We start from the raw sequence: 25,262 nt of genomic DNA on the forward strand, positions 1-25,262 counted from the left end.
CAGCCCAATCCTATCCACACTTTCCTGGGAATAAGCCCTGTTGACTCTAATAGGACTTACTTCTGAGTAGATATGCATAGGATTGGGCTGTATGTCAGTTGGTCTCATGGCTGGGCCAGCCCTGCTTTACATGCACTAAACAGCAGAACATGCCGTTCCCATGTGCTGCAAGGGAAATGTGATGGGAACACACACTGGCCCTCCAGAGTCCAGAAGGTATCTCTGTACCGCACGCTGTACTGTTTAGAGGCGGCACAGCTAGAGGGGGGTGCAAAGTTTTGCAGGGTGTGCAAGAGCCCCTTAGAGTCACTACCTCCTGAGGGGAGGGGGAAGGGCCCCTTGCAGGCTGTGTCGAGGCTCCCTGCAAAACTCAGTGCTTTGCCCCCTCACTGAGCGATGTGGCGCCGCTAGGTGGGCTGGGCCACATGGGCGTGGCTCGGAGCCCAGCCCGGCCCGGCCCTGGCATCTGCGCCTCCTGCTGCCGCGTCTTCTCGCTTTGTCGCAGGGATGTGCAGGGGGGGCTCTGGCGGAGATTCCCCTCCCCCCCGGGGCGCGTGCCAGAGGCCGGTGCAGCCCTCGAAGTGCCGCCAGGCGGCGGGGACGGGCTCCGGGGCTGGGCTGCTGCGCGACTCCGCCCCGACGGCCCCCGCGGGGCAGAGCGCCGGGCCGCTGGCCGCCGGGCTCGCGGGATGGAGGCGGAGGCGGGCGCGTACCGGTGCGGCGGCAGCCGGAGCCTGGAGGGCGGCGGGTCGGCGCTGCCGGGCGCGCTGCTGTTCGCGGCGGGGCTGGCGGGCAACGTGCTGGCGCTGGGCGTGCTGCGGCGGCACCGGCGGCGCGAGGGGCGGCGCGGCGCGTCGGCCTTCTACCTGCTGGCCAGCGCGCTGGCCGCCACCGACCTGCTGGGCAAGTGCCTGCTGAGCCCGATGGTGCTGGCCGCCTACGCGCGCAACCGCAGCCTCAGCGCGCTCTGGCCGGCGGAGGGCGCGCCGTCGGGGGGCGGCCCGCGGCTGGAGCCGGGGCGGCTGTGCCAGCTCTTCGCCTTCCTGATGGGCTTCTTCGGCCTGGCGCCCACCGCGCTGCTGCTGGCCATGGCGCTGCAGAGCTGCCTGGCGCTGGGCCACCCCTACTGCTACCAGCGCCACGCCAGCCGCCGCCGCGCCGCGCTCGGCGCCGCCGCCGCCGCCGCCAGCTGCGCCGCGCTCTGCGCCCTGCCGCTGCTGGGCTTCGGCGCCACCGCGCAGTACTGCCCGGGCAGCTGGTGCTTCATGCGCATGGCCGGCGCCCGCGCGCGCCCCTACTCGCTGCTCTACGCCAGCCTGCTGGGCGCGCTGGTGCTGGCCGTCTGCCTCTGCCACCTGCGCGCCATGCGCAGCCTCTGCGCCCTCGCGCGCCGCCGCCCCGGCCCCGGCGCCGGCCCCGTCGAGGAGCTCGGCCAGCTGCTGCTGCTCGGCCTCATGACCGTCCTCTTCGCCGTCTGCTCGCTGCCCCTCATCGTGAGTGCCGCGCCGGGGGGGGGGGCTGCCGCGCCGCGCGCCCGGCTGGGGGCCGTCGAGCTCCGGGCGCTCGCCTGCGCGGGACCTGCCTCGCCGCTTCTCAGGGACGTGCGGTGGGCGGGAGTCCTTCGGAAAGCGCCGCTGCCGCGCCAGGCGCAGGCACGGAGGCAGGCAAGCGCGGGGCTTGTGAGTGCTCCGCACTTTTCCTCCCCACCGAAAAGCAGGGTGGATGGGTGGGGAGGCAGCCCTTAGAAAAGCACCACCACCACGTGAGGCACAGGCTTCCACTCTTGTGGCTGCTATTTGGCCTGGGCCATTGAGACCCAGTTTCTCTTTTTAGTGCTTCTAGTGTGCAGGGACATGCGGTGGTGTAGTAGTAGCAGTAGCAGTAGCAACTTTATTGTCTTTGTGCTACAGCACTCCAAAATTTATTCACCTTTGAGATACAAGTATAAATATATACAACAGTTCCAACAGTCACACTCTACACACTTACCCACACATTCTATACAACATAATATAAAAACAGTATAACAGACCATAATGCCCAGGAGCCTGGTAACAACTAGATCACCTTATTCAACGTAATTATGGCTGTGGGATAGAAACTGTTCAGGAGTCGTGTGGTGCTGCTCTAATAGTTCTGCATCATCCACCTGAAGGCAACAGTTCAAAGAACTTATGAGCCGGATGGAAGGGGTCTCTCAGAATACGATGTGACTTCTGCAGACAGCGAGATGTATAGATGTCCTCCAGAGCTGGTAGATGAAGGCTGATGATGTGTTGCGCGATCTTAATAATTCTCTGCAGAGCTTTTTTGTCCCCTGCAGAGCAATTTCCGTACCACACCAAGATATCATAGGTTAGGACACTCTCAATGGTGCAACGATATTAAGACACAAGCAGCTGCTGTGAGACAAGTGAGGCAGGTGAGGCCAGCGGTGTAGCTAATGATTGTGTAGCCCAGTGCCAAGCTCAAAATGTTGCCCCATAAGTGATGTCACAACCGGAAGTGACATCACACCCAGGCTTTTTAAAAAGTGAAAATTGGGAGGAACCCACCTTCTCCCCCCAGCAGCTCACCACCCACTTGCTCTGTTGCCTCCCCTCAGTCAGTGGCATAACTAAGGCATCTATCTACAACCTGGGGTCCAAGAACATTTTGTAGCCCCCCCCCCGCATGACAAAATCAAATTTAATTAAGTAAATAAATAAGTTATTGGTTCCATGCTGTATCATAATAACATCTCATTGGCACTCAGAACAATCAGTCTCATAGGTCAGTTTGGAGTTAAGCAAATCCACTTTTTGTTCCATAAGGCAGTTGTGTTTTCATTTTCTGGTTAATTGGCCATAACTTTTGATTGAATACAAATATTCCAATGCAGTTTGTTTCATTGCATTCTGCATTCAATTCCCTTTCCAATGATATATAACATGATGGAATTATTGATACATACCACGATTTTCACAATTTTGGTCATTAGTGTCAAGCTCAGCTTGTTTGCTCCCTAAAGCTTGATGCGCGGTGCAACTGCTATCCCCTGCACCCCCTTAGCTATGCCGCTGGGTGAGGCAGTGCCTCCCCACCAGAGTCCTATGTGAACCTGTGTGTTCCAAACACATGGGTTGCTTAGGCACGCTTTTCAAAGCACTCCAGTGGGAATGCTCTGCCTCACCCTGGTGTGCTCCCTGGGGCATTTGGTGGGCCACTGTGAGATACAGGAAGCTGGACTAGATGGGCCTATGGCCTGATCCAGTGGGGCTGTTCTTATGTTCTTAACTACAATTCCCAGGAAGCCTTGCAGGTCTCTTGTTACCTGGTGTGCTCCCTGGGGCATTTGGTGGGCCGCTGTGAGATACAGGAAGCTGGACTAGATGGGCCTATGGCCTGATCCAGTGGGGCTGTTCTTATGTACTTAACTACAATTCCCAGGAAGCCTTGCAGGTCTCTTGTTATCTGGTGTGCTCCCTGGGGCATTTGGTGGGCCGCTGTGAGATGCAGGAAGCTGGACTAGATGGGCCTATGGCCTGATCCAGTGGGGCTGTTCTTATGTTCTTAACTACAATTCCCAGGAAGCCTTGCAGGTCTCTTGTTGTCTGGTGTGCTCCCTGGGGCATTTGGTGGGCCGCTGTGAGATACAGGAAGCTGGACTAGATGGGCCTATGGCTTGATCCAGTGGGGCTGTTCTTATGTACTTAACTACAATTCCCAGGAAGCCTTGCAGGTCTCTTGTTATCTGGTGTGCTCCCTGGGGCATTTGGTGGGCCGCTGTGAGATGCAGGAAGCTGGACTAGATGGGCCTATGGCCTGATCCAGTGGGGCTGTTCTTATGTTCTTAACTACAATTCCCAGGAAGCCTTGCAGGTCTCTTGTTGTCTGGTGTGCTCCCTGGGGCATTTGGTGGGCCGCTGTGAGATACAGGAAGCTGGACTAGATGGGCCTATGGCTTGATCCAGTGGGGCTGTTCTTATGTTGTTATGTTCTTATGTACCTGCCTCCCCATGCAGCACACATCCCTGTTAAACAGCCAAATTTGTCCTGCTGTTTCCCATGCACCTCAACTCACCTTTTCTTGTGGTGCTGGACCAGCCAATCCTTTGCGAAGTGGTCTGGTGGTGGTCCAGGTCTCACAAGTTTCTCATCTCACGCACCTTCAATGGGTTCAGCTTCCTTGAAAACCAAACAGCTTGTCAGATGTGACAGAAAACAGACGAGATAAGATGACGGATGGCACGGGGTGGTAAGCGGTAGAGACAGAAGGAGAGCCCCACAGGCAGGCACCCTTCTGGGATAATAATAATAATACAGGTATTTATATACCGCCTTTCTTGGTCTTTATTCAAGACTTTATTCAAGGTGGTTTACATAGGCAGGCTAATTTAAATCCCCGTAGGGATTTTTACAATTGAAAGAAGGCTCTGTCTTTCAAGAGCCACAACAATTCAGATGTTTCATTCTGATCTGTCCTCCATCCTCCCACGCTCAGAGCAGATGGAATAGCTGGGCTTCAGCTTCTCAGCTGCTTCAAGGTCGCACCGTGCTGGTGGCCTCAAACTGGTGACCTTGTGGATGTTATCTTCAGGCAAATGGAGGCTCTACCCTCTAGACCAGACCTCCTGCCCGTCTCCAGGGTCAGAGACGGTCTCCAGTGTCAATGGCAGGTGCTGCCAGTGTTGCCACCCCTCCTCTTTTCCTGTTTCACTCACATGCTGGAGTGGTGAAGAAAAGCGGCAAGGAAAGTGTGTGTCTGGTCTCAGAGGGGCCTCTTGACTGGACTTTTCCCTTCAGTTCTTGTGGATACAGTTGGATTTCAGCATTTTAGAGAACTGGGCAGGCATTTAAAGCAGCCCCTTGCAGTTAAAAGAGCTTGGGATGTTTAGCCTGGAGAAGTCTCAGGGGAGATAAGATGGCTGCCTTCAAGTACCTGAAGGGAAATCACATGGGAGGGTTGTTTTTGGTGGCTCCTGAGGGCAGGACTGAATCCAGTGGCTTGAAAATAAGGGAAGTAGATCTAGGCTGGACCTGAGGAAGACTCTCCTAACTGGAATGGCTGTCTGGCCCTGGAATGGTCAACATGCCGTTGTGGGCTCTTCTTCATTGAAGAGTTTTGGGCAGAGGCTAGACAGTCTTCTCTTAGGGATGCTGTAGCAGTTGCCTGCACTGAGCAAGCGGTTGGACTAGATGACCTTTGTCAGATGACCACTGTTAACCTCTGTCAACCCTAATTATATGATTCTATGACTTTAAAAAAAGGGGGACTTCTCAATGAGAACTTTTCAGTGAGAATGACTAGTCAAAAAGAAGCTGAAAGGGAAAGTTGAGGGAGTTGACTAGTGCATGGATAAGAACATAAGCAGAGCCCCACTGGATCAGGCCAAAGGCACATCTAGTCTAGCTTCCTGCATCTCTCAGTGGCCCACCAGATGCCTGTATTGGAATCGCAGAAGATCTGTCAAGGCGGTAGATGTGGTGTCAGCAGTGGCCCCTTTAAGGGTAAGGTCTGGGCATCCAGCAGAGTGTGCTGCACAGCTGCAGCCACTTGAAGGCAATAGGGCCCTCAGGGATATAAGGAGCACCTGAGGCAGGAAGGGGGTGTGGGTTGTAGAAGGAGTGAAGGTTAGAGAGGAGGCTGACTGGGTAGATTGAATTGGGAATCTGACTGTGGACTGTGACTTGGCTACCCTGACTGATTTGACTGACCTACCTGGAATCTGACCTTGGACTGTGACTTGGCAACTCTAACTGATTGGACTGACTTACTTGGAATCTGTGTAACAGACAGACGTGGCAAGGTACTGGACTCTGACTTTTGCTTGCTGCACTTTAACAAGGGAAACTAATCAGCCTTAAGTGGGCACGAGGCCCAGTGGATTGGGATTTGGCAGAACAATGCCTCAGAGAACATGCAAGAACTGCAGCCTGGTGCCCTCCCTTGCAAACCTGCAGCCCGATGCCCTGAGTTAGCCTACTTCTAAAATCAGAAAGTTGTGTACATCCATATGGCTTGTAATCTGTGATGGATTTTCCTTCTAGAAATCTGACCAGTCCCCTTTTAAAGACACCTAGGCCAGATGCCATCACTACATCCTGTGACAAGGAGTTCCACAGACTATTTACATGCTGGGTAAAGCAGTTTTTTCTTAGTCTGTTCTCTCTGGACACTCAATTTTAGTGGATGTCCCCTGGTTCTGGTGCTGTGTGAGAGGGAAAAGAACATTCCTCTATCCACTCTATCCATCGCCTGCTGAAGTTGTTTAAACCACATTTACAGAAATGCAGCTGGAATGCTTACCACTAAGTAGGAAAGGCATCCCCTCCAGTCCAGGAGGATGCTAGCGTGGTTCATGTGTGGAGTCAAGGAAAATTTCCTTCAGAAAACAGAAGTCTTGCCCAAATGAAGAGAACAGAAAGAAACACAAACTTTGGCAAAGTAGTAAGGGATGTAGAAGAAGAGTTGTAGATGGAGAGTTAGGAGGGACAAAAGAAAATATTTCTTTACTCAGTGTGTAGTTGGTCTGTGGAGCTCCTTGCCACAGGATATGGTGATGACATCGAGCCTAGACGCCTTTAAAAGGGGATTGGACAAATTTCTGGAGGAAAAATCCATTACGAGTTACAAGCCATGACAGGTATGTGCAACCTCCTGATTTTAGAAATGGGTTACGTCAGAATACCAGATGCAAGGGAGGACACCAGGGTGCAAGTCTCTTGTTGTCTTGCATCTCGTGTTGTTGAGATACAAGAAGCTGGACTAGATGGGCCTATGGCCTGATCCAGCGCGGCTGTTCTTATGTTCTTAAGAAAGAAAAAAGGATAGTAGGTGTGTATGGCTAAAAACAGAATGGCAAATAATAGAACACTTATTTAAGTACATCAAAAGCAGGAAAACTGCCAGGGAGGCAGTTGAACTGTTGGATGATGAGTGAATAAAAGGAATGTTTGAAGAAGATGTGGAGATTGCAGAGAAGCTGAATGAATTATTTGCATCTGTCTTCACTATGGAAGTTGTAGGCAGATTCCCATGTCTGGACTGTTCCTTCTCAGGGAAGGAATCAGAGGTATTGAGTCCAACAGACGTGGCAAGGGATAAAGCTCCAGAGCATATTAACAATTTTATTTACAATTTAGTAATTAATGAATCAAAGTGCCCAGGTGGCATCCACCCAAGAGTCCCTGTTATATTTAACTTCAAATTGCTGATCTTCTAACAAAAATAGCATCAAACCAGCCTCCATTCCAGAGGACTGGAAGGTATCCAATGTAACACATTTATTTAGAAAGAGACCCAGGGGGACCTGAGAAATTATAGGCCAATCAGTTTAAAGTCTGTTCCAGGTAAACTGACCTAACCATAATTAAAGATAAAATATGGAAGCATAAGCCTTGCTGAAGAAGAATCAGCCTGGTTTCTGCAGAGGTAACTCCTTCCTCACTGACATTCTAGAGTTCTTTGAAAGTGTCAACAGACATGTGGCTAGAGGTGATCTTGCAGACACTATATACTTGCCCTTTCAAGAAGCTTTTCATGAAGTCTATTCACAAAGGCTCTTGAGTAAGTTTAGTGCCATGCACTGGCATTCCTGGGGGGGACGGGGACGCTAAGTATTACAGCCTCCCTAACATCAGTTTAAAGGGGACATGATTGAGACATACAAAATTATGCAGGGGACGGACAGAGTAGATAGAGAGATGCTCCTTACACTCTCACATAACACCAGAATCAGGGGACATCCACTAAAAATGAGTGTTGGGAGAGTTAGAACAGACAAAAGAAAATATTTCTTTATTCAGCGTGTGGTCGGTCTGTGGAAATCCTTGCCACAGGATGTGGTGATGGCATCTGGCCTGGATGCCTTTAAAAGAGGATTGGACAAGTTTCTGGAGGAAAAATCCATTATAGGTTACAAGCCATGATGTGTATGTGCAACCTCCTGATTTTAGAAATGGGCTGTGTGAGAATGCCAGATTCAAGGGAGGGCACCAGGATGAGGTCTCTTGTTGTCTTGTGTGCTCCCTGGGGCATTTGGTGGACCGCTGTGAGATACAGGAAGCTGGACTAGATGGACCTATGGCCTGATTCATTGGGGCTGTTCTTATGTTCTTAGACCCCTCCACTTTCCCTCTAAATCCTGGAATCATTGGAGATGTGTGCACAGGGGGTGCTGCCATTCTGGCTCTGTGCCCCCTTTTTCTGCCTTGTATCTTATAGGGCAGTCTTCTGCCTGGGGTGATGCCTTCCTTCTGTATCCTAGCACAACCCTAGCACATGACTTATGGGTTACAAGTCATAGCAGTTATGTGCAACCTCTTGGTTTTAGAGGCAGGCTGCCTCTGATTACCAGATGCAGGGGAGGGCACCGGGACGCAGGTCTCTTGTTATCTGGTGTGCTCCCTGGGGCATTTGGTGGGCCGCTGTGAGATACAGGAAGCTGGACTAGATGGGCCTATGGCCTGATCCAGTGGGGCTGTTCTTATGTTCTTAACTAAAATTCCCAGGAAGCCTTGCAGGTCTCTTGTTATCAGGTGTGCTCCCCGGGGCATTTGGTGGGCCGCTGTGAGATATAGGAAGCTGGACTAGATGGGCCTTTGGCCTGATCCAGCTGGGCTCTTCTTATTTTAACCCTTGTTTTTGCTTTGTTTTGTCCTTTCTGTGTAATTAAAGGCTACAGTTCAATTAGCTAGTTCAAGAATAGCACCGTGTTCGTCTCAGAGATTAACACAGCAGTAGGGACGTTGTCCTTTCCCAATTTTCCCTATCCTGCCGACTACACCAATTTGTCCCATCCAAATATTCCAACTCCCTTCTAATGCCCACTTTTTGGCTAATTAACACCCTCCTTTTCCAAAAACAACAGCTGTGGTGTGCAAAGAAATGAACAGAACTCCTTATCAGTTGAGCCATTAACAACTGCTACAACTGCTAAAACTGTGTTTTATTGCTACAAACACATACACTCCCTGCAAGTCCTCTTGTCCAGAGGCTTTCCCTCCCCAAAACTCCACTTAACTCAGTGGATAAAGGTCTGTAGCCTCCAGTCCAAGTCCACAGTCTCCAAAGCACAGTCCAGTCTTTCCAGTCCAGTCTTCTGCAGCAGAGTCCCTCCTCTGTGTCCTCTCCAGCAGAGTGTCTCCTCCAGCAGGGTCCTGGCAGTCCTCTCTTCTGTGTCCTCCAGCAGAGTCCTGGCGGTCCCCTTCTCCTATGTGTCTGCCCTGTAGGTCTGGGGTCAGGTTCCCTCTTGGTCAGCTTCCCTGTGTATCAGGTAACATCTTCCTCTGGGTCAGGGTAGCTCTGTCTCCTTCTGAAGCTGCCTTTTATCCTTGGATGTCTCATAATGCAAAATGCAACTCACCTGTGAGCTACCTTGCTAGTCCCTTGTTAAGTCCAAATTAGGCTCAGCTGAGCCATCTCTTCAGTCCATGTCTATTCAAAGTCCCATCAAGGTCAAATGAAGCTCAGGTGTCCATCCAGGTCTCCATTGGCCTTGATTGATTACAGCTGTGGAGCCAGACCTGCCCTTCCCAGAGCTGTCAAACAGCTGTCAAAACATGGAATCGCTGTCAACACCACATCGCCCACCTGACGATCTTCTGATCTTCCATTACAGACGTGGAAGAGAACAACCCCCCTAGGGGGGCAGGGGCCAGGGGCGGTGGTGAGCAGTCAGAGGCAGGACTTCCAGGAGCAGAGGGGGCCCTGGCGTTTTGTGTTCAGCTGCTAGGCTTCAGTTTATGGGGTTATAAGAAACTAGGGTGACATGTCACAAAATTAGTAATAAATTAATAAATAATATAATAATATACCATAGTCTTTCGAGACTGAAGGTTGCCAACTATACTATAATAAATAATAAATGTATTAAATAAATTAATAAATACTGTTTAATAGTGGATTGTTTGCAACCTGTCACGCCCTTAGGAATCAAAAGCTGTGAATTGATCAATTCCTGGAATAAGCCTGCCGGTAACTATGATAGATGATGATATATTTAAGGAATTGCTTTGGTTACTTACACATGTACGCAAGCAAACAATGGAGAAAATGTTTTGCATTCCTAGGCAACAGCATCACTTTTTTAAAAGTTAGAAAGGCGCAGTTTTAAGACCTTGGTCCTGTGGGGAAGGGGAAGAATTAAATGTTTTCCGATTGAGTTAGATAACCAGGCGCCGAGGCCTCAATACACCCTAAAATTTTGCAGAAGAGCAGCCTCGTTGGATCAGACTAAAGGTCTGGCATCCTGTTTCCAGTTGTGGCCTGACAGCTGCTCTGGGACATGGACTGCAGCCGCCTCCTGTTCTAGGTCTCTCAGCAACCAGCATTCTGCATTGAGCTGCCTCCTCTGAGCCCGCAGACTCCATCCAGCCGTTACAGCTAGTTCTCCTCTGTGCTTATAGACAATGGAGATGTCCTCTTTGAAAGTCACCTGGCATCCTAGCTGATGTCACACCTTTTTGTGTTGGTGGATTGCTTGTACAGAAAGTGAAGAAGGGCTTCGTTCTGTTGGTCTTAAATCCACTGCCAGTACCTTGAGCCCTCCAGGTTCTGGTATTGTGGACAAAACAAACACTCTTCTCCATCAATTGTTCTTAAATAGCTTTTAAACTTAATTTCACCTTTGAAATTTTGTACATCGTGTTTTGCCCACGCAATGGGAGGGGGCAGAGTGTATGGGAACAAGAGCCTGCTTGTACAATAGACTTACTTCTGAGTAGACATGCATAGGATTGGGCTCTGAATGATGGGGCTGCCTAAACAACTTTGTTTACTGTTAATAAACAATTAATAACTAAAATCATATCGTTGGAATATATCACAAGGTCATCTAGTCCAACCCCTGCCTACAGCAGGAAATCCTCCTGCTTGAAGTTCTCCAGTCTGTTCCCTTACCTTGAGTTCAGCCTCCCCTTCCCCAGTAGGTGTACTTGAACCTGTGCCTGCTGTTTAGCTGGTGCAACTCCATGTGGACCCAAAACGGAGGATCATGGCTGAAAAGGGGGATAGGATATTGGTGAGGCTGCTGCTGTAGATAATCACCCCCTTCACACCCTCTGCATGTCCCTTCTCTGCCCTGGTCCCCATCTCATTCTCCCACCCTGCCCTTTTCTGCTTGTCTCCTGCTCCCTGCCTGCAACCCGACAACACAGTGACATTTCCTGCATTGTAAAATGCAGTGTCCTGCTGTGTGCAACCGGGCCATTGCTAGAATTAGCAAGCAACAGCACCCACACAGCAGCTGCCTTCAGAACTGCTCCAGCACTACTGGTAAGTTGGCGCAGGGAGTGACCTTGGGGATGGGAGCAGGGTTTGGGAAGAATGGGGTGGAATGGGTGTCAAAGGTGGGAAGGGGGCAGTTATTGGTGGCAGAGGCTTCATTGATCCATCTCCCCAAGTCCACTTGGAGTTCCACCAGCCAACGAGTTGGCATTGGAGAAAGTGGTGGCTTACTTTGAAGAGGCTTGCAGGATTGTGCATCCCACAGAATACAGCATACGCTCCATTGGCACAGATGCTTCAGTAAGGGAGGGGATTTAATTAGAATTTGGCTGCAGGGGACATTATATAGCGTGACAGGTCCATCAGAGAAAGAGAAGCTGCTTTCCAAGTCCAGGCCAAATGGACAGTGCCGTATCTGCCTAATCTGCCTTTCCAGTTCTGTAGGCAGAACATCGGCTGTAAATATAACATGAGCATTTGTGGTTTCATATCTTAGATCTGTAGCTGGGAAGCTGTTCAGGGCAGTTTTAAGAGAGCATAAAGTCAGATCATTTTTTGAAAGCCATTAAAAAACTGCAGAGCAGCACTCCAGGCGTATACGCAGTCTTGCCTGGCCTTTTCAAGGTCAGGATAAAAGCATCAGGTTGGAGGTTGACCAGAGGTGGTGCTGAGGCTGGCATCTTGCCAGTCCTTGCTCCAAAATAGTGAGAGGCCTCAGGAAAGGCATTTTCAGTGAGTCCTGAGTCTTGAAGAGGGGGTCATGCAAGGAGGGGCTGTCTCACTGCCTTGGGTGCTTTGTGCAGAGAAAGAACAGGGGTTCTGTGGGGACAAGAAGGAAATACCCATCCAGAACTGTGCCCTGGAGCTGCCCATCTCTTTGGAAGGAAGCCAGGCCTTTGGTGTCCTCTTTCAACTGCACAGTTAAGCAGCCAAACCCCAAAGCGGTGTGGGCCAGACACACACCCAGTTCAGGGCTCCATGCAGTTCATTGGGGGTGTGCCTCTGTTTAGTCTTGGACAGGTTATTCTCTGGGCCTTGGGTTCCAGGGTCTTGCATGTGGTCCAAGTGGTGTGTGATCCAAAAGCAGTGTGGTCCAAAAGAGGTGAAGTTCCAGTGGCAGAGGGATTTGCCACTGGATCAGCCCATCTTGTCCAGCTTCCTGTATCTCACAGTGGCCCACCAAATGCCCCAGGCAGCACACAAGACAACAGACACAACCTGCGTCCCAATGCCCTCCCCTGCATCTGGAAATCAGAGGCAGCTTGCCTCTAAAACCAAGAGCTTGCACATACCTACTATGACTTGTACCTTCAGACTTGACTTTTTCTCCAGAAATTTGTCTAATCCCCTCTTAAAGGCATCCAGGCAAGGTTCCATCACTACTTCCTGTGGCAAAGAGTTCCACAAACTAATTACACACTGGGTAAAGAAATGTTTTCTTCTGTCTGTCCTAACTCTCCCAACACCCGACTTTCATGGATGTTCCCTGGTCCTGGTGTTATGTGAGAGGGAAAAGAGCATCTCTCTGTCCATCCTCTTCATGATTTTGTATGTCTCAATCATGTCCCTCCTCAGGCGCCTGAACAGTCCCTCTAGCCTGAACAGGCCCAAACGCTGCACCTTCCCTCATAGGGAAGGTACCCCAGCCGAGTAATCATTTTGGTTCCTCTCTTCTGCACCTTTTCCATCTCCACTATATCCTTTTTGAGATGTGGCGACCAGAACTGGATGCAATACTCCAGGTGTGGCCTAACCATCAATTTGTACAATGGCATTACATTATTAGCTGTCTTATTCTCAATGCCTTTCCTAATGATCCCGAGCATGGAATTAGCCCTCTTCACTGCCGCCGCACATTGGGTCGACACTTTCATCAAGCAGTCCACAAGCACCCCAAGATCTCTCTCCTGATTTGTTACAGACGGCGCAGAATCCATTAGCCTATATGTAGCGTTTTGATTCTTTGCCCCATTGTGCATGACTTTACACTTACTTACATTGAAACGCATCTGTCATTTTGTTGCCCAGTCTCCCAGTTTGGAGAATCCTTCTGGAGCTCTTCACAATCTCTTCTGGTCTTCACCACTCGGAAAAGTTTGGTGTCATCGGCAAACTTGGCCACCTCGCTGCTTAGCCCTGCCTCCCAGGCATGCTGGAATATTTCAAAGTTAAAATTTAACTTTCTCAGGTGACTGACCCTAGGCAACACATGATCATGCCAAGCTCTGGGGATGTGAACATGAGAATGTTAACAGTTTTCAATGCCTCTCCTCACACACACCCCCAGAGTAACCACTGTGAGGGCAGTTGTGCTATTAGCCATCTTATTAAACTACTTATTTATAAACTACAACAAGTAGTTTTTAAAACTATTTGCCAAGTATAATTCTTTGAATATATAATTTAAATCACACTAACAGTCCAATCCTAACTGGGCTGGGCAGTAGTAGAACAGATGTTCCACAGCCAGCTCCAGCTGAATAGCGCACTGCTGGATGCTGGCAGGAAGACCAAAGCCTTCCCACCAGCGCCAGCAGATCCCCGGCCGCCCAATGAGGAAGGTAAGGTGGCGGAGGAGAGGGGAAGGGGGAAAACTGGGTGGGGAAGGGGAGGAATGGGGCAGGGAGGCTGTGGGAGGGGATGAATCTGGCAGCAACGGTGTGTGCAGGATTCTATCCCTTCTGGCAGCAGCCCTGCCCCTTCCGGGACTGCTCCGACTTACTCTAGTGAAACCACCAGCACATGTCCAAGGAGACCCATTGCAGGGTGGGAGCCTTATGCAGGGGTAAGGGGATTTAAATCCCCTTTCCCAGCTGATAGCTCCCAACCCACCCTCCCCCTCCCCACACTGAATATAGCGCGCGCATTTCTGATGTAGCTGCACCAGCATGAGTGGGAAAGGATAGGATTGGGCTGTAAGTGAACTTTTTTCTGTGTATTGTTTTTCCTGGTCCTGTAATTCATTACAAAATACCTTTGGCTGTTGGACCAAAGTTTTGAGGTATTTATAAAGTATCTTAAATTAATAAGGCAGATGATTTTTTTTTTTTGACACAACCAGTCAAAAATTTGTGGAAAATTTCTTGATTTAGACTTTTCCAGGAAACCCTGATCACTGCAGGCTGTGATGAAACACTTTCCTCTCTACAGGAACACGTTTATGGCTTGTAAGTGGGTCTTTCTTCCTGTCTCTCACTTCCTGCAGGTCCGGGCTTACGTCGGAGCCTTTGCCCCAGATTTTGACGAGAACGCCGATCTGACAGCCCTCCGGTTTTTCTCTGTGAACTCCATTGTGGACCCCTGGGTCTTCATCATTTTCCGGACATCCTTTTTCCGCACTTGCCTCCACCGGGTTGCTCGACGGCTGAGCCTTAGGAGAGCCCCACGTGCTCAGTTCTTGGAAACTTGGGAGCGGAAGGAATCTGGCCCAGTGAAGTGAGGAATTTCCTTCGTCTGATGAGCTGGAGGTGATGCAGCTGGACTCTTTCCCGTGAGTCGTCACAGCCTAAGGAATGCTCAGTGTCACAAGCTCATGTTCACTGTGGGTTCGGAAGCAGCCAAGATAGCTTTGTGGTTGGGACCAAACTACCACTGCTGGATTGTGTTCCTTGACGACAAAATGTGGTGCCTTTTGGAAATTCCAGGAATCCATAACTGAAAACCTCATTTGTTCTGCTTGTTGGCTTGACCTGTGGAACCTTACAGTGAAGTTTTCAGGGATCTGCTTATCTCAAACCTACAAGGAAACCCACCCAATATACTAGCACTCCTACCTTCAGAAAACCTGCTGGGCTACGGATGGCAATCACTTGTGGCAACAAGTCAATTACCTGAAAGACTTTTTAAGAGGGGAAAGGGAGGGAAGAACCACTTTGCAGAAATTTCCCTGCCTGGTCACCTGTAGGCTCTGATTGTGCACCAGAGATGACCAGGAAAGGGGCTACTTACAAGCCTGGCATGGCACAGTGGAGTCAGGTCTGGTCCAGTGCAGACACTACTTGCTTGAACATCAGATTTCCCCAGTGCCACTTTCTACCCTGCAAATATGTCTTACACAAACTGAGGACTCACCATGATGGCTATTTATGAGCTGCATTGAAATAGCGTGTGCATTTCTGGTTGCCCACCTTAACTCATTGTTGCTCAGCCCACAGGTGTACCTGTGGTCCCTGTCACGCATATGCAATGTTGGGCAGAAATATCTTAAAAAATGGTATCCTATAGATGGAAAAGGGGGCAATCAAAATGAACTAGGTATATGACTGGATTTGCTGCCATAAAATGTGGTGATGGCCACTGACCAGCTAATCTTCTTGATGTGCTGCAAAAGACTTGTATGTGTGAATAAATGCACCTTTGCAGTGCATTCACGCTTGTGGATTTACTTATGAGGCAGAGCTATAAGCAATAGCTTATATTTTGTGGGGGAAGGAACTGACCAGGGCAAAATCAAACCAGAAAGTATTTCTAGTCCTAGCTGTGCCCAAATGCCGGGAGGTTTCTTGCATCGTCTTGGAATGGTGCAATTCCAAAAGGGGATTGGACAAGTTTCTGGAGGAAAAATCCATTACGGGGTACAAGCCATGATGTGTATGCGCAACCTCCTGATTTTAGAAATGGGCTATGTCAGAATGCCAGGTGCAAGGGAGGGCACCAGGATGAGGTCTCTTGTTATCTGGTGTGCTCCCTGGGGCATTTGGTGGGCCGCTGTGAGATACAGGAACCTGGACTAGATGGGCCTGTGGCCTGATCCAGTGGGGCTGTTCTTATGTTCTTAACTACAATTCCTAGGAAGCCTTGCAGGTCTCTTGTTATCTGGTGTGCTCCCTGGGGCATTTGGTGGGCCGCTGTGAGATACAGGAAGCTGGACTAGATGGGCCTATGGCCTGATCCAGTGGGGCTGTTCTTATGTTAATTTTCTACATGGACTGTGGCTGGCTTGCATGCTTGTGTGGTTTTCAAAAACTTCAGTGGAAATTTATGCATCCTGAGCAGTTTATTAGGATCATCATTAAGGGCAAAGAACACAACTGCTGCTGAGCAGATGATGCAGTGCTTCCCCTGCAGTGCACATGGCCAAGCTAGATGTGACAGCCACAGCTGGGTTTGCCTGTTTCTGCCCTGTTCATGTCTGAAGTTTGGGGGCAGCTGCGATTTTTACATCAAGCAGGAGAATTGGGGGGAGGGATTGAACTCTCCTATTCCCGCAAACCATGAGTGGTGTGACTTGATTCCCCACTGTACTATTGCTGGTGAAGTTGAATTGCCCAGCAGGGCATGAGAAGGTCCAAGGAAATATGCTGAAGCGGCAGGGGAGCTGTCCAGCTAAATAGTAGAGAAGCTGGGGGGGGGGGGAACAGTAAATACTGCAGGTGCCGCAACGCACTGTGTAAGTGGAGCCATTCCAGGCAGTGTTGGCAACTCAATGGCTTACATGGTGCGGCACTTGCAGTACTTGCCATTTTGCCTCATCAGCTATGCTACTGCAGCTAAGGAATCAGATTAGTGCACTGGGCAGGAGAAGGTGTTGCACCAGCATGACCGTGTTAATGGCTCACCCTGTTCCTCTGCTCTTTCTTCGGCACATTAATGGTGCTTTCACCTGCAGCATGCTTCAGTTCTTGCTTCTTTCCCTGCACAGCACTCAGAACGCTGCATGCAGCCAGAGGTGTGGCAGGCCACGTCAGCTTGTTATTGTCTGGTCCTGGGGCCTCTGTAGCCTAAACTCCTCTTTCTCCCAAACTGGCTTCATTTCTGGAAATGGGACTGTAGGACAGGGAAGGGAGAAGGATTCATGTCAGGACCAAACCATGCCCAGACCCAGAACTGGGTTTGATCTGCTTGGGAGAGAACCACACACACACACAAACACACACACACACACATATGAACTGGCCTCCGCACATACTGGAACTGAGGAAAACTGGCATGCCCTGATGAATACCCCAAAGTTTCTACCGGAAGGTATCCTGTTGAGGGAGTCTTCAGAATCAGGGAATGAATTCCTCACTCCCAACTGGACATATGCCCTAGCATGAGACCCTCACCAGGAGGCAAGATTCAGCTTCTCTCACCATTTGTCCTTTTTGGTGTTCCAATTAGACCCTGCCATACCCCACGCTGTGTATATGGTCAGGCCAATGCTTTGTCAAACCAAGTGGCTGCCACAGTCAGCCTCAGCCACAAGACACCACTGGGCTTTCCCTATCATAGGGAGTGCTCCAGTGATGCTACTAGGGAGTGGGGGGTCAATTGCCTCGGACTCCACTCAGTGGGGGGATGTCCATCTAGCTGCCACCAAGATGGCAGCAGCCAGCATGCATCCGTCTCTGGAGAGGAGAATGCAGCCTGAAGGAAGAAGCAGCAGCGGCAGGTACTTGGAGGTGACCTGGGGGGAGTGAGCCGGAGGGGGAGGGGGGAGGCAGTAGAGCAAGGGAGCAAGCGGCCAGAGACTGCTTTCGCCACTACCACTTGCAGACCGTTCCTTTTTTCTTTTAGTTTGCAAGCAGCAGTGGTGAATGCAATCTCTGGCCGCTCATTGCCCCTTTCTGAGGGTTAATGAGTGAATGGGCTTGGGGAGTGAGCAGGAGGGCTGTGACATCCCAAATGGAAGGGACATCACTTCTGGGTATGATATTGGGGCATCATTTTTAACTTTGCCTCAGGCACCAGGGTGACTGGTGTGCTCTCAGCTGGTGTGGGGCAACATCCTGGCCTGAAACCAGGACGAACTCTGTGCATCCTAAGAAATGGATTTAATATTGTGCGGTACTCGGGACCTGGTTGGAGATGCCAATGTTACTGAGCCATTGGGGAACAGTGATCATGCTGCGATCCGTTTCGACATGCACGTCGGGGGAAGAATACCGGGCAAATCTCTCACAAAAACCCTTGACTTCCAACAAGCGGACTTCCCTCAAATGAGGAGGCTGGTTAGAAGGAGGTTGAAAGGGAAGGTGAAAAGAGTCAAATCTCTCCAGAGTGCATGGAGGCTGCTTAAAACAACAGTTATAAAGGCCCAGCAGAAGTGTATACCGCAAAGGAAGAATGGCTCGACTAAGTCCAGGAGGGTGGCCGCATTGCTAACGAGCCAAGTTAGAGAGGCCGTGAAGGGCAAGGAAGCTTCCTTTCGTAAATGGAAGTCTTGCCCTCATGAGGAGAATAAAAAGGAACATAAACTGTGGCAAAAGAAATGCAAGAAGGTGATATGGGAGGCCAAGAGAGACTATGAGGAACACATGGCCAGCAGCATTAAAGGGAATAATCTTCAAATATGTTAGAAGCAGGAAACCTACAAGAGAAGCAGTTGGCCCTCTGGATGGTGAGGGAGGGAAAGGGGAGATAAAAGGAAACTTAGAGATAGCAGAGAAATTTCTTTGCATCTATCTTCACGGCAGAAGGCCTCGGGCAAATACTGCTGCCTGAACGGCCCCTCCTGACCAAGAAATTAAGTCAGATAGAGGTTGAAAGAGAAGATGTTTCAGACCTCATTGATAAATTAAAGATCAATAAGTCACCCGGCCCTGATGGCATCCACCCAAGAGTTATTAAGGAATGAAAGAATGAAGTTGCTGATCTCTTGACTAAGATATGCAACTTGTCCCTCAAAACGGCCACGGTGCCAGAGGATTTGAGGATAGCAAATGTCACGCCGATCTTTAAAAAGGTAAAGTGGGAGGACCCTGGAAACTATAGGCCGGTCAGCCTAACATCTATACCGGGTAAGATGGTGGAATGCCTCATCAAAGATAGGATCTCAAAACACATAGACGAACAGGCCTTGCTGAGGGAGAGTCAGCATGGCTTCTGTAAGGGTAAGTCTTGCCTCACGAACCTTATAGAATTCTTTGAAAAGGTCAACAGGCATGTGGATGCGGGAGAACCGGTGGACATTATATATCTGGACTTTCAGAAGGCGTTCAACACGGTCCCTCACCAAAGGCTACTGAGAAAACTCCACAGTCAGGGAATTAGAGGACAGGTCCTCTCCTGAATTGAGACCTGATTGAAGATCATAAGAACATAAGAACAGCCCCACTGGATCAGGCCATAGGCCCATCTAGTCCAGCTTCCTGTATCTCACAGCGGCCCACCAAATGCCCCAGGGAGCACACCAGATAACAAGAGACCTCATCCTGGTGCCCTCCCCTACATCTGGCATTCTGACTTAACCCATTCCTAAAATCAGGAGGTTGCGCATACACATCATGGCTTGTACCCCATAATGGATTTTTCCTCCAGAAACTTGTCCAATCCCCTTTTAAAGGCGTCTAGGCTAGATGCCAGCACCACATCCTGTGGCAAGGAGTTCCACAGACCGACCACACGCTGAGTAAAGAAATAATTTCTTTTGTCTGTCCTAACCCGCCCAACACTCAATTTTAGTGGATGTCCCCTGGTTCTGGTGTTATGTGAGAGTGTAAAGAGCATCTCTATCCACTCTGTCCATGCCCTGCATAATTTTGTATGTCTCAATCATGTCCCCCCTCAGGCGCCTCTTTTCTAGGCTGAAGAGGCCCAAACGCCGTAGCCTTTCCTCATAAGGAAGGTGCCCCAGCCCTGTAATCATCTTAGTCGCTCTCTTTTGCACCTTTTCCATTTCCATCTTAGATCAGGAGATCTAAGATCAGGAGAGTGGGTGTCAATGGGCAATTTTCACAATGGAGGGAGGTGAAAATTGGTGTGCTCCAAGGATCTGTCCTGGGACCCCTGCTTTTCAACCTCTTCATAAATGACCTGAAGATGGGTGAGCAATGAGGTGGCCAGGTTTGCAGACGACACCAAACTTTTCCAATGGTGAAGACCAGAAGTGATTGTGAGGAGTTCCAGAAGGATCTCTCCAAACTGGCAGAATGGGCAGCAAAATGGCAGATGCATTTCAATGCCAGTAAGTGTAAAGTCATGCACATTGGGGCAAAAATCAAAACTTCACATATAAGTGATGGGTTCTGAGCTGTCTGTGACAGATCAGGAGAGAGATCTTGGGGTGTTGGTGGACAGGTTGATGAAAGTGTCGACCCAATGTGCGGCGGCAGTGAAGAAGGCCAATTCTATGCTTGGTGTCATTAGAAAAGGTATTGAGAACAAAACGGCTAATATTATAATGCCGTTGTACAAATCAATGGTAAGGCCACACCTGGAGTATTGTGTCCAGTTCTGGTCACCACATCTCAGAAAGGACGTAGTGGAAATGGAAAAGGTGAAAAGAGAGCGACTAAGATGATTACTGGGCTGGAGCACCTTCCTTATGCGGAAAGGCTATGGCGTTTGGGCCTCTTCAGCCTAGAAAAGAGACGCCTGAGGGGGGGACATGATTGAGACATACAAAATGTTGCAGGGGAAGGATAAAGTGGATAGAGAGATGTTCTTTACACTCTCACATAACACCAGAACCAGGGGACATCCACTAAAATTGAGTGTTGGGAGGGTTACGACAGACAAAAGAAAATATTTCTTTACTCAGCGTGTGGTCAGTCTGTGGAACTCCTTGTCGCAGGATGTGGTGACGGCATCGGGCCTGGATGCCTTTAAAAGGGGATTAGACAAGTTTCTGGAGGAAAAATCCATTATGGGTTACAAGCCATGATGTGTATGTGCAACCTCCTGATTTTAGAAATGGGCTACGTCAGAATGTCAGATGCAAGGGAGGGCACCAGGATGAGGTCTCTTGTTATCTGGTGTGCTCCCTGGGGCATTTGGTGGGCCGCTATGAGATACAGAAAGCTGGACTAGATGGGCCTATGGCCTGATCCAGTGGGCTGTTCTTATGTTCTTATGTAAATGGCTCAGAATCCACTATAGTATGTAGAGATTCCAGTGTCATCACACAGGGATTCCTTGCAGGACAAATTTTGGTAAGCACTGACAGCAGAATTTATGTGCACATTGTCTTTGCTGCTGAGTTATGCTGGTGGGTATTCTGTAATTGGAAGTGTGTGTGTGTATGTGTTTCGTTGCTCCCATCTCAGTGATATTGTGGAGCTAAAGACGGTACTTACGTGGAGAGAAGCAAAATGTTCAAAGGCTTCAGAGGTTGGGGCTTCTGGGTTTACAGAGAAGGAAGATTTTGGGCCCATCTTACACATGTTAAACATGGTCCTGTATAATTAAATAAATAATAAATACGACCCTGCATATTTAACTTTTTATTGGTATTATAACTAGTTGCTGTGGGGTCAAGATCAAAATTACTTACCCCTAACTTTCATGCCGCTGCCTTGGTGAAGAAACGCCCCCCCCCGTTGGCATTTCTGTGGGAAGAGAAGTTACTGTTGGCATCAGCCACCCAGGAATCTTACCAGGGGGTGCAACCTACCTTCCACCTTCTTGGTATAAAGAGAGTGGATGAAATTAAATCATTTTCTATTCTGCCTCTCAAATATTCGCACTCAGGGTTACCCCATGGAAGTAAGTTCAATACTGACAAAAGAATGCATAATCATGGCTTTTTAACAAATTAATTAGACACATTTAAGAACATAAGAACAGCCCCACTGGATCAGGCCATAGGTGCATCTAGTCTAGCTTCCTGTATCTCACAGCGGCCCACCAAATGCCCCAGGGAGCACACCAGATAACAAGAGACCTCATCCTGGTGCCCTCCCTTGCATCTGACATAGCCCATTTCTAAAATCAGGAGGTTGCACATACACGTTTATACAAGATGTTTATATCAACAGTCATCTGTGATGATAGCTATGAATGTAAACTCCACGTATGCCTCTGAATTTCCTGAAGACATCTGGCTGTACATTGTGGTAGGGCAAAGTGCTTTGCCAATAATTGGTCTCAGCTCTTACGTCCTTATTATGTTTTCCTCCAGTGTATGTCCATATTCAATTGTTAACACTTTGCCACTAAGCAAGTCAGATCAGTGGCATAGCTAGAGGGGGTACAACACACTAAGTTTTGCAGGAAGCCTCACCGCAGCATGCACAGCATACCCCTCCCCCTCCCCTTTGGAGCCATTCCAGGCAGGGGGAGCAAAAAAGAGGTGTATTTCTGAATGCTTCCCTTACCAAAAGCACTCCCTGAAAAATTTAGTGCTTTGCACCCCCTCCAGCTATGTCACCGATTCAGACTATTTATAAACAACCTCTGATTTCTCTGCAATTCAGTCAACAATTAGGATGTTCTCATTTTTTAAAAAGGCAGCCCTTTTTTAGCCACTTTATACTATCCATGTAACCAAAATTCCAATTAGCATCAAGAGTTGGGCCAGATACAGTATCTGCCTTCTCCAGGAAATAGATGGGTGTGCATTGCTTTGTCTTCTGCAATTTCATGCATCTGAAAATACCAAGGAGCACACTCCGGTCTTCAAGCAGTAAATAGGAAGCAGAGTACTGCTGCCCCCTGCAGGCACAAATGTATAATGGAGGTGTTAGAACCCAATATTGAGGGGAGCAGAATTGGACCAGCAGCTGAAAGTACTTCAGTCCATCCCCCCATTTATAAGAGATATGAATCATTCAAGAGGCTGGATAAAGAGGAGGCAGGATTTTGGTAGCCCCGTCTGATCCCTTCGACCTCCTGTTAGGATACCAATTGTCAATGTTTATCTTCTCATGGCACACTGACCTCTATGGTCTTCTCTATGTCTTCGCCTCTTATGATGTCACTTCTGGCTTCCTGGTTCTGCAGGTCTGTTTCTAGGGCAACTGCCTGTAGTAACAAAATGTCCCTCTTCCTCTGCCAGCAGAAAGAAAGACAATTTGTTACTACAATTTGTTACCCTAGAGTTTTTCAGCTATTTTCAACACTGCTCCAGACTCCTGTGGCACACCTGCAAACCTTTCATGGCACACTGTTTGAAAATTGCTGTGTTAGGACCTGGTCTGCACTTGCAGAAGAATGACGTGGTAGACTCGGACGGTGCCACCTCAAACCAAAGTATGGAGTTTGGTTTTTGAATGTATCTCCATGGGGGGCGGGGGGACTCTTTACCAATTCAAACCAACTGGAATATCAGGGAGAAAGGTTGTAGCTTAGCCTGTTCCTTCCTTTGCTTGCTTTCTACCTGCAGGGAGCTCTTTTGGTAAGGGGAGCATTCAGAAATGCAAACCCCCACCTGCAGTCTGAAGTAGTACAGTCCATTCTGCCATCTCCTTTCCAGCTCATTCTGGGACACAAGTAGGTCTACCCTGCTGCAGAATCTGTCACAGTCTCCCTCCTGCTCTGTGCTCAAATGTGCAGCAACCTTGTTAACAATCATATTTATAAATGTTCAGGCTCTCCCTGCCATCTTCCTCATCTCCCCCTTGCAATGCCCAACTATCAGATGGATTGCCGTGTATAAGGCACGGCATAGCAGTGCAACAGAAGTATTTGCATGCATCGACTGTGCTGGTATTTCAGATACTCATTGCAAGTCATTTCATGGTATTACATTTCTGAAATAAATTATTCTTTAACCCACACTAAGTCGTGCGCCTGATTTCTCCTGCTAGTAGAAGCAAAAGCCACTTTTGGGTTGCAGAGCACCAGACAGCAGAAGGGTTCAGAACCCTTTTCCTCTCTAGTCCCTCCTCTAATTCTGATTCATTTTCACTGCAGCATTTCCTGTTTTAAAAGGGCCACTGGGTTAATGCTGCACACATCAGGGTGTCCCACCCAGTTTGGCCTTTAGCCCCAGCAAAAGAAAAGTACGTAAGTGGCTTGATGAGAGAGAGAGAGAGAGAGAGAAAGAGTTCTGCAGAAGGAAACCAGGTGAAGACAGCTGGAAAAATTTTCACATGCAGATTTTCACATGAGATTAAATTTTCACATTTCACATGAGATTTCACATGAGATTAAACTTTCACATGAGATTAAACAAGACAGACAAACCAAACATATATTTACATCCCAATTTTCTTGGGCCAGAATCCAGACAACTGCTCTGAGCACACCCAATGACTCTTTGTGCATGCTTTTTGGAGGGGCTGTAGCACAGTCCCTGCCTTACTACAACCTCAGAGAACTGGTGACAGATTACATAGAGAAGACCAAACTAGACGGGCTGGTGGTCTGACCAAGAAGAGTCCATCTGCTCCTGTGCTTCAGCAGCCACTTACATAGCAAGAGGCTGATGTTTTTCCTTGGAACACCAGGATAATCAAACAGACCTTCCAAGCCCTGGGCTGGGCGCAAAGCAAAGCACTGGCCACAGTGGGTCCCTGGATCATGCTCTTGAGCATTCGGGGTGAGGGGCTGTCATAATCTTGACTCTCTTGTGCTTGAAAAGGGAGCAACACCCTCTGTTTGCATGTTATGGGAGCACTGACTCAAACCCTACCTTGATATTTTGCTGAATTCCTAGCCGGCCCAAGGTCTCCTGGTGCCTGAGGCAGAAGGCCAAATGCTGCTCCACCCCCACCCCAATAACTAATGATGCTCATCCCAGTCTCCAATGTTTCAGCTCAGCACTCTCCTCCGTACTTCCTCTCCCCCCTGTCCCTCCCTTCCTTTTTCGATCAAATTGTAGAAAGAGCAGTGGAGGAAAGTAGAGTGTCCCAGGAAGAGTTAAGCAAATGCTTAATTGTGGATTATGTATCTCACACATTTAGCACTGGGACCCACTTTTTAGCATGAGAATCTGTCAGGACTCACCAGAAGTGATGACATGACCGGAAGTGACATCATCAAGCAGGAACATTTGTAGGCTGCAATCCTACCCACACTTACCCAGGAGTAAGTCCCATTGACTATCATTGCTAAAAGAATGTACATAGTAGCTTGTTAAAAGTACAGGTCTGTAACATTTTCCCAAATGCAGTCACGTACCATGGTAGCATCAAGTCTAATATATAAAAAGTAAAATATTGAATTGAATTGGGACCCACCTGAAATGGGCTCACGACCCACATAGTGGGTCCCGACCCACAGTTTGAGAAACACTGGTGTGCCTTACTAGATATTTTGCAATGCAAGTTGTCTGCATTGATAATTTCATCCAACAGGTGGTGGTGTTTCACCAATAAGGAAAATACTGTAGGGATTCTGTACACCTGAGCGTCTACATCTGTTCATACTAACAGGAGTATATTAAGTGCATCACCTACCTTATCTCAGA

The 25,262-nt window shown here is 48.9% G+C and overlaps 1 protein-coding gene across 1 annotated transcript; it reads left to right on the top strand.

Annotated features, from left to right (window-relative positions):
* The first annotated feature begins 425 nt into the window (after nt 1-425).
* On the top strand, nt 426-14,648 carry LOC136648257 (prostaglandin D2 receptor-like). Its single transcript, XM_066624370.1, has 2 exons — nt 426-1,493; nt 14,415-14,648. The coding sequence occupies exons 1-2, from the start codon at nt 426-428 to the stop codon at nt 14,646-14,648; spliced, it is 1,302 nt and encodes a 433-aa protein (XP_066480467.1).
* The last annotated feature ends 10,614 nt before the right edge of the window (nt 14,649-25,262 follow it).

Source organism: Tiliqua scincoides, chromosome 1 (assembly GCF_035046505.1).
Source record: "Tiliqua scincoides isolate rTilSci1 chromosome 1, rTilSci1.hap2, whole genome shotgun sequence".
In the NCBI taxonomy this organism is placed as follows: domain Eukaryota; kingdom Metazoa; phylum Chordata; class Lepidosauria; order Squamata; family Scincidae; genus Tiliqua; species Tiliqua scincoides.